This window comes from Pteropus vampyrus, unplaced genomic scaffold (assembly GCF_000151845.1).
Source record: "Pteropus vampyrus isolate Shadow unplaced genomic scaffold, Pvam_2.0 Scaffold256, whole genome shotgun sequence".
Taxonomy (NCBI): Eukaryota; Metazoa; Chordata; class Mammalia; order Chiroptera; family Pteropodidae; genus Pteropus; species Pteropus vampyrus.
The window spans coordinates 985,551-995,151 of NW_011889037.1; the positions used below are offsets into that span (position 1 = coordinate 985,551).

The 9,601-nt window shown below is 58.1% G+C and overlaps 1 protein-coding gene across 1 annotated transcript in view; it reads right to left on the bottom strand.

Moving 5' to 3' along the window:
• Positions 1-1,762, bottom strand: part of LY6L (lymphocyte antigen 6 family member L) — a 4,345-nt gene extending 2,583 nt beyond the window's left edge. The window contains exons 1-3 of the mRNA XM_023520341.1: positions 1,679-1,762; positions 1,303-1,395; positions 1,108-1,191 (exon numbers count right to left, since the gene is read on the bottom strand). Of these exons, the coding sequence (XP_023376109.1) occupies positions 1,108-1,191; positions 1,303-1,378 (160 nt within the window). The 5' untranslated portion in view covers positions 1,379-1,395; positions 1,679-1,762. The remainder of the gene's footprint in view (positions 1-1,107; positions 1,192-1,302; positions 1,396-1,678) is intronic.
• Positions 1,763-9,601: the final 7,839 nt, after the last annotated feature.

Below are 9,601 nucleotides of genomic sequence, written 5' to 3' on the forward strand. Positions count from 1 at the left end.
AGTGGTCTGGGCTCACCTGGACGAGAGCCACAGGAGGGAGGCCTCCTCTGGAAGCCCCCGGGGCCCAGCCTTGAGCCGCTGCCTCTCCCTTCCCAGGGCTCCAGGTGGAGAGCTCCAGAAAAAGGTGGTGGGGGGGGGGGGACCAGGGGCCTGAGGAGGACCCTCACTGCCTCCCCGACTGCCGCTCCCAGCGCCAGGGCAGCATGACACGGCCTCCAGCCCCCGCCTTCCAGGCAGAGAAGCTGTCCCATAAAGCTCAGTGGGGCCACGGGCGAAAGAAGCAGCTTCAAAAGAAGAACAAAGCCGGGGGAGGGGGCTGCGCCCCGCCGCCGGGCAAGGGAGGGGGGACCTCTGCAGGGCGTGCGCAGGCAAAGGCGTCCCTGGGGAGGCCCGGCGCGGAGACCAGGAGGCACTTTGTGGGCGCGCACCTTGACTTAACCCACCAGAAGGGTCGGGTGCAAAGGAACAGCGAGACGCATTTTCTTGCGTCATTGCAAATCAGGGAACAGGAGGCTCGGGGTTCATTACGGGGAACGGATTAAGTGAACGGTGCCCCGGCCAGGCCCCTAGGGCTTGAAGCCACAGAGAGGGGGCAGCTCTGCTGGCTGCTGGCCAGTCCCCAGGGACCTGGAACCACATAGCCAGAACCAGCAAGCCGCGATCTCCGTCTCTCCGCGTCCGGCTCTCTCTGGACATTTCTATTCTTCCGTAACAGAGTGTTTCTAGAGGCCGGCTAGTGACATTTCAGTGGGTTTGGGGACGTGTTCCTGTCTGCGTCTACAATAGCCCCCTGCCTGGGGGACCCTGCTCCCACAGCCACGGCTCACGCTGTCCCAGTAAATTCAGTTACTCCAGAGCCTGACAGTCCACAGGCGTATGACATCTAGGAGCTGGTACTTCAGAAGGAGAGGGAAACCAGTGGCTTGAATTCAGAATCCAGGGACAAACCCTCGAGTCCAGGGGAGGGAGAGTGAGGTGTCTGACCAATGGGTTTCAGGGCGCCCCCACTCCCCCCGCCACCAGCAGCCCTCAGAGCTGCTCAGAGCCCAAGCGGCCAGCGCCCGGCCCGCCAGTCTGCGCCCCTCTCCCCACACCCCAGGGACTCACTCAGAAAGACGAGCACCTCGTGGGAGACGCAGACGCGGTCCGTGGCGGAGCACTGGGTGGGCCTGCACAGCTCCTCACTGGTGACTTTGAAGCAGCGGTAGCAGCTCAGGTTCACGTCTGTGGGACAGACCCCTGCCCAGCCGGAGCAGAGACCCCGCGGCCCCCGTGGTGGCGGCCGCCCCGCCCGCTCCTCACCTGGCTGCTGCTTAGCGCTGCCCGCCAGCTCCGCAGATGCCAGCAGGGCCCCCAAGACCAGAGCCAGGCCCCCCATGACGCCGGAGGTTTGGCCTGAGGGGGGAGGGGTGGAGCAGAGATGGAGGCTCCATCCCGAGCGCCCCCAGCTCTCCCGACAGCGTCTCCCCTCCCCCGGCCACACCTGCCTGGCCCCTTGTCATCCGATGCCCCTCCGACCCTAGTTCTCATGGGACCCTCCTCCCAGCCCTGCCGACCCGGCTTCCGCGCTGTCGCGGGGAACCCGACGCTTTGAAGGGTCAGCCCCAGGAGGGGTGGGGGCCTGTTAGCCCCTCCCCAGCACCCCCTGCTCCCGGGTCCCTGAGAACGCAGCCTCAACCTCCAGGCGCCTCCTGCCAGAGCAGAGGTGGGTGCCTCCCCGCGCGACCACCGCCCCGGGCCAGCCTCAGCGCCGGCGCCAGCTGCGTCCCAGGCACGTCTGAGCCGTTCCTTCTCTCAGGGTGCGTGGGGCGGCTCCCCGAGCGCAGCGGTCTGGGAGAGAGGGAACTCTGAGCTCCAGCGCGCCTGTGACCAGGCTCCAGGGGACGCAGCCTGCAGCACGCAGCTGGGTGGCGGCGCCACAGGGCTGGGCCGCCTCCAGGACGGGGACTGTCCTGGGGCCCTGCAGGGAGGCGGAGGGGCTCTGACTGAGAGGTGGCAGGAGCTTTGCAGACCCACACCCTCGGTGAGGTGCTCGGTGAGGTCCTGAGTGAGGTCCACAGCGGCCGCCAGGCCGTCCTTTGCCCAGGGCTGGGTCTCTGTGCCCATTGACTGTCCCTGGGATGGACAACCGGCCCTCTCAGGCTGTTTAGATGGACTTGGGGCCCATCGTGTTTCTCTTCCCCGATCTCCGCTTGCCGGGGTCCCTGCCAGAGGTGGAGGGCGGCCCTTCCCATCCCGGCACCCGCACCGGCACCGGCACCGGCGTCCGCCCTCCCCATCTCCTCAGCCTCACGCTCCCCGCACACTCGCCCCTCTGCCTCATCCTTTATTCTTGCTCCTCAGCGTGTCCTTCTCGCTGGCCTGGGCTCCCCGGGAACCAGTGTCAAAAAGAATCAGTGACACTCGCTAGGGGACAGTGAGACCCACTGTGAGAGGACCACGGGAGCAGAGCACACTGCCAAGTCGTTCTGCAGTGGGCGGGAGTCGCTCCCAGAGCAGCAGGGTAGTGGGGGTTCGCAGTCAAGGAGCAGTGGGGGAAGTGGACAGAAAACGGCCAGCAGGAGACGTCAGGGCGGGGGTCTGGCTAAAGCCACCCCCCACGGTTCTTGCTGAAGGCAGGCCGGGTGACCAGACCCACGGGGGTGCAGGGCAACCAATCAGATATCTAGGGTTGGGGGGTGATCCTTGCTCAAATTAGATTTCACAGATGCGCCCAGAGAAGGTCCAGAGGCCTGACTAGAGTTTGGTCAAGCAAAGAATCTCTGTCACCAGACGGCGTGGAGCTCGGAGCCCCCGTCCTGAGGGCAGGGCAGCAGTCTGCGTGGGGCCTTCTCCCCTCTGCGGGTGGCATCACACTCCACGCGACCTCATTTGGGGATGTGGCCGGCTCCGGACCCAAGTGTGGGCAGGAAATGCCGCCTTCTCCTCTGACCCCCTTCCCAGAACCCCGGTCTCCCAAGGCCGTCCCCTAAGGGGCAGCTCCCTGTGCCCAGGTGACCTCGGCGGGGTGTCAGGTGGGCACACAACCTCTTCCTTCCTTCCTTCCTTCCTTCCTTCCTTCCTTCCTTCCTTCCTTCCTTCCTTCCTTCCTTCCTTCCTTCCTTCCTTCGTTTGTTATTTATTTTTACTTTGCAACAAGAAGGGTTTAAAACAGACATTTTAAAGCAAGATGTGGCTACGGTCACCTCCTCTACCCCGAGTAAGCCAGTGCCCCAGTTTCTCCTTTTATTCTGGAAAGCGTTTCTCTGCCAGTTTGCAGGCGACACCTCCAGGCCTCTCTACACGTTCTCTTCCCGTGAACTGTATCCCGGCGGCTCCAGGAAGTCTGATGACACACGGGATTCCCAAGTCACTGTCTCCAGTCCTGTCTTCCTTCCGTGCCATCGAAATTTCCTTCGGTACTTCAAGAGTCATTTTCTTCTTCCTAAAATCCACATTCTTTTTATTTTTATTTTATTGGGGTGACACTGGTTGATAAATAACATTACGTACGTTTCAGGTAAGTTTACTGCGACATCTGTATACTCTATTGTGTGCTCACCACCCGAAAAACTACGGAAGCCGTTATGAATGTGCACGGCATCCGGCCCAGGGGCCGTGCTGGCCTTCGGCGTCATTCCGACCACCCCGCAGCTCTTCGCGCCTCTGCCCCAGGCCCTCCGCGTTTCTGCCGGCTTCGTTTCCCGGGTCACGTCCTTCTGAGCTCTGTGCCGAGCAAGGCAGGGTGTGTGCAAAAGAAATTAAGACAAATATCTGGAGACTGGAAGGGAAGACTCACTCTCGTTGGGGGCTAAATTCTCCCCACATGGGTCCATGATTTCCACGCAATCTCAGTCACACCCCCAGCTGGCGTTTGTGAAGATTCATACGATCACTCGAAAGCTTATATGAAAATGCAAAGCGCGTATCCGCGCTGCAGGCTGACCGACTGCAAGTCAGCAGTGATTGAAACTCGTGTGTGGGCCTAAGAACGGACATGTGGGTCAGAAGAATGGACACGTGGATCAGTGGAACAGAAATAAATAGAGGGTTCAGAATTAAACCCACATATATATGGTCCATTGAGTTTTACAAAGTCGTCGAGGGAGCTCGTGGGAAACGCATTGTCTTTTCAAGAAACAGCGCTGCAGCGATCAGACAGCCACACGGGAAAAATAAACTTCAACCCGTATCTCCAACCGTATTCGTCATATAAGTCTAGCTCTCATTTACCTAGGAAATGAAGCTGATACCGAAACACAAGAGCTAACACTATAACACTTCTAGAAACAAACGGGGGAGATAATCTTTATGCCTTTGGGCTAGGCGAAGATTTCTTAGGACACAAAGCATTACCTCTCAAAGAAATTAAACTTCATCAGAATTAAAAACTTCTGCTCTTCGAAAGACACTTTAAGGGAATCAATTGCATTCTCAGGCCAGCAGGAAATATTCGTGTGTATTAAAAAATCACTCACGTCCGGAACATGTAAATACGACTTTATAAAACGAGAACAAACGGCCCTGTAGTAAATGAGCAATAGATCCGAACGGACGCTTCCCCACATTCAGGTGCCACGAGCACGTGAAGAGGTTTGGCATCTTTCCTTGTTAAGGAGGCACAAATTCAAAGCACCGTGAGGTGAGAGGGGGCACCTACGAGATGGCCATGGCCGTGAGCAGACAGCACGCAGTCCCCGCGAGGAAGGCCTGGAGCCCACTCGTCACTGGTGCGCGCGGCTGGCGCAGCCGCTCGGCTAAAGAGCTTGACGGCTTCCGCCGAAGGTCAACACACTCTTACCCCGTGAGCCGGCCGTGCCGCGCCTCGGCCTCGGCGTCCGCCCCAAACGGAAAACAGACTCACACGCACGGCTTCATAGCAGCTTTACTCCTAAATCTGGGTTTCCTCACGATGTAATAGTCCTCGGCGACGGAAAGGGACACCTGACGACGTGGATGGACGTCGAAAGCATTCAGCGCAGTTATAGAGGGAAGACGGGAAGTAAATCACACCTACTGCACGATTCCACTTCTGCGGAATTCTAGAAAGTGCAATGCCTGTAGCGGAAATCAAATCCGTGGCTGCCCAGGCTGGAAGGCAGAGGGAGGCTGCCGGGTCCCCTTTGGGGAAGACGGAGCGTTCTATATGATGATCGTGGTGGCGGTTATGGGACTGCACGTATTTGTCAAAACTCACGAAACTGCACACTTAAAACTCATGAATTCTATGTGTACAAATAATAACGTCAAAAAAGCTGATCGACGAGAAACGTCCCACAAAGAGAAACTGCAGATTTAGACGCTCTCACTGGCTCATTCTCCCGCATGTTCGAGGAAAAGGTAATATCAACCTTCTGGAACTTCCTTCGGGGGAAGGAAAGAAACGAACACTTCCTAATTAATTTTGAGAGGCTAACATAATCTCGATTAAAAAACACAAACAAACAGACAGGGTATTATAAGAAATGAACGTTCCAGGGCAATCTCCCATAAAAATCAATGAAAACATACCCTAAAAAATAATATCAGAAAATCACCAGTGATTATTAAAAAGGGAAACATACTATATATTCCCATGCATGCAGAAAAATCACTCGATAAGTTCATAAGTCTATAAGTCTCGCAGCAAACTGGGAGTTTGCTAGTATGACGAGGTGCACCTATGAAACAGGCTGTAACCGTTGAGCGCATCCCCTGTTACCCCCCTTCCGTTCACTCTGTCCCTGAAAAGGAGCTCGCCGCTCAAATGAGAAATCAGCCTCTTGTCTCTTGGACATCATGACTGGCATTCAGAGCGAATGAGCGCATGAATGTAGGAAGGTCAGGGGCTATAAGATCAGTCTAGAAAACCCAACTGTATCTCTAGACACCAGCAATAATAAATCTAGAGCCTTAAAGGCTTCAAACACTCCGCCGAGTTCTGGGCTGCCCTAAGGTAATTTCGGCCGCCTGTATCCAAATCGATTTACTCTTTCTAGTAATGAAAGGACCGCAGATCGCTGAGGCCCTTGCCCCCCGCCGCCTTCCCGTGGCCTCGGCTCGGCGATACCACACGTCAGTTATCTGTACGTAGAAAAACAAAACGTGAACCTCTGGCAGAGCTGTCTTGGGACGTGGGCCGCCGCTCTGCAGACAGTGGGTGTCACTGGAGAGGCCAGGAAAGTGAGGAGCGTGGCGGACGCGGACAAAAGCCACCATCAGAAAGAGAAGACCGGCCCGGCACCCGCGTCAGAGGACTGGCTGCTGGCGACCCTTGAGAGTGTGGGGGGACACAGCGGGGCAGTCGGAAATGCATCCCTTCTTGGGGAGTTGACCAGTGGGAGGGGTGACACCCTTTGAGGCTTGGGGGCAAAAGGAAAGAATAAAGGGCGAAGGGGCAATTACGGGCTTCGGAACAAAAGAATCGTGGTGTTGTTGGGGGACACCCACCGCGCCCTCCCAGCGCCCCCAGACCGGGGCGGCAGGGGCGCCACGCTCCTGACGCTGCAGTTCGCTGTGCAGCCAGAAGAGGGCGACCTGGGCGCCCGGGTCCCGCGAGGCCCGCACATGCGCAGCTGTCGCACTCACAGCACGTCCACCTGGGGCAGAGGCAGAGGTAGGGGCAGGGGCAGGGGCAGGGGCAGGGACAAGGCCGCACGGCAGAGAAACAAAGATGCGAACGACACCCTTCCGTTGATGAAGGTGTCCCAGAACACCGGCTACAAAGCAGGACACTTCTCTAATACCCGAATTAAAACATTCGAAGGCGTAAAAAGAAACCCTCGCATCAGAAACTCAGAACCTCAAAACAAAAACAGGCAAAAACCAAAACAAACCACGAAAGGAAATGAGAACTGAGCAAATTAACGAAAGAAATGGAAGGAAAACGGAACGACCAGCTTAGAAACAAAGACTAACTTAAAACGTTCAAGGGGGGCATACGTCTGAAGCTGCGGCAATTGAAATAATTCAAAAAACAACCCGAAGTAGTGTAGGGAGGAGGCAAGAAAATTAAAATGCTCATCAAGCCTCACGTAGAGACGGCCCGGGCGGGTCAGCCCCGCAGCCCCGCAGCCCCGCCGGGCGGGCGCCCGCAGGACGAAGGGAGGCTTCTGCTGGGGTCACCAACAGCCCGTTCCCCACACCCTGACGGGGAAACAGGGACCAAGAGTCATTCCCTGCGGCCGAAACCACGGGACACACGCGTCGAAGGCTGGGCACGGCCAACAGGCCTCTCTCGCTCCACATTCTTACCTTTCCACCCACATCCTCGCCCCCTTCCTCACCGCGTGTCCACAGCGAAGGAAACGGGGAAACAGAGTCTGTAAACTGTAACTCGCAGGAACGAAAGGACGATGTGTAAACTGGGGTCCCCGAGCACTCGGGGTCCCTCTCAGTGCCTTTGTTGTAGCCGCCAGCCCCCGATAGACACACGGACCACCAGAAACCAGTGAGTTATAGGAAACACACTCTTTATTCAGACAGCTGGGTCTGCCAGGGGTACGCAGGCCCGAAATTAAGCAGCCCCAAAATATAGGGGTACAGGGTTTTTAAGCCCTAAACCCCATTCCTCATCCTGTCTGAACACAAAAGTCTATTTTTCTTCTATTTACTAACTGTCAACCCACAGGTCGGGTGTGCAAGCGGCGGGTACAGAAGCAGAAAGCTTATTGTTAGAATGTGGTGTTCCCACGGGTGATGACCTATGTTCCCATGGGCGATAGCCAAGCAGTGATTTTCCAGCCAGCACACCTTTACCTTGTCTCTCTCCCACTGCCCCTGTCCCTCTGCCTCCGAGAGGAGACCACGCTCTGTGGAGTGTGACCCCTTCTCCAATAAACTCTCCTTTGGACTCTAACTTCGGTGTGTGGGTTGAATTCTTTCCACACTCTCCCATAGGACCCTCCCATTCTCTGGGTGCGGGGCTTGGTCCCCCACACTCAGGGACACACGACGACGTGGATGGATGTCCTGCATCAAAAGAACAAAAAATGATCCAAGCCCAGCCGGAAAGGGCTCGTCTCCTCTCGGGGAGGGAGGCCAGCCTGGGGTCTGGTGGCCCTGACTTTTCTGGGCCCTGCTGACTACTCTGCTTCCAGGACCCCAGAGGGCCACGCCTTGGGCAGCTCCTTTGGGCCCGGATCCCCGGAACCCAAGCCAGCTGGGGCGTTGGGGTCCCTTTCTCTCTGCAGGGTCCCGCTTGGGACCTCTCTCCAGAGGACCGCGGGGGGTGTGGTCAGTTCACCCTCGGCCCCAGGAGAGGGGCGGGTGGGGACACCGCAGGCCAGGTGCAAGGACACCTGCTACCTACCGCCCCAGGCGGACGAGCCCCAGGCGGACGAGCCGGTGAGGGGGGCACTGGGGGAGCTGCTCGAGGTAGAGGCACAGGGACTGCCTGATCCCACGCGTGATTGTGGTTTCGTGAGCAGCCCCAGCCCGCGGTGCTGTTAACGCCCGCCTCGGCCTCGGCCTTTCCCTTCCTGTTCTTCAGCTCCCTGAGGCGGCCATGCCCTGACCAAGCCCCTGACTCACCGGAGCTGGAGATAGCATCGCGCCTCCAGCGTGCTTCAGCTCATGCGCCCTGAAGCGGACCGACCCCCTGGCCACGGCCTCCCACGTCTGCAGGCGAAACCAACGCAGACCTGAGGTCACGATTCACCGCTTCTACCTCACTCTCGACCGACCAACAAGACCCAGGCCCGAAGCCCTAGTACGGTGCGCGGGAGCCGGCCCCACGGAGCCTCCCGTCTGCAGGCCATCCAGAGGGCAGGCAGGCCAGCGCCTGCGCATCGCAAGCTCACCTGTTCTTTGGAATGGTGCCGATTCTAAAAAAAAAATGAATCTTTTCTCCACTGTCAACTCCCGTTCCCGGTTTGTGCTCGTGAGCAGATGAAATCCGGGTCTGCTCGACAGCATGTCCCAGGGGCCCGTGCGGGACACCCCAAATCCGCTGGGCAGTGGGGCAGGAGCAGGCTCAGCTGGGGGGCTCTCCCTTGGGGTCCTCCAATGACCATAGTCCTGTGTCTGTTGTCACCAACACCCTGCCCCCCCAGGTACCAGTCTCCACCCCTCTTCTGTGCCCCCCCTGCTCCCCTGAAACGGTGTCTTGTGCCTCCTGCCCAGAGACGCCCACCCTCTGCACTTCACCATCCGACCCCGGGTGCAGCTGCCAAGGGGGCTCAGGAGGAACCCGACAAAGGGACAATTTCGGGCGCTGTGAGAGAGGAGTTCATTCGCCCTGTCCCGCATCACCAGGAGTGACATGGCAGCTCTGGGCAGGGCGCAGGCCTGCAGAGACCTGACTGCCCTGCCGGTCACGCCAGAGCAGACGCAGGGCATTTGGAACCGACGGCCCGTGCCAGCAGGCCGGCTGTGCGTGGGGTAGCTCAGTCTGCATCGCTCCAGTGTGTCGTGTCTGTCCAGTGGCCTGATGACGTTTCTGTGACATGGAGGGGCTTCACTCTGATGCAGGGTGGCAGCCTAACCCTGCCTGGCCACTTCCGGCTCGAATGAGTTGGCTCCTGACCGCCCTCTCCCCCACCTCAAGGGCTCTCCAGCTCACATCTATTGATTCAGCGCTTGCCAACCAACGAATGTTCTTCCTTATCTCTGTAGCTGTGTAGCAATGACACGACTCTACAGA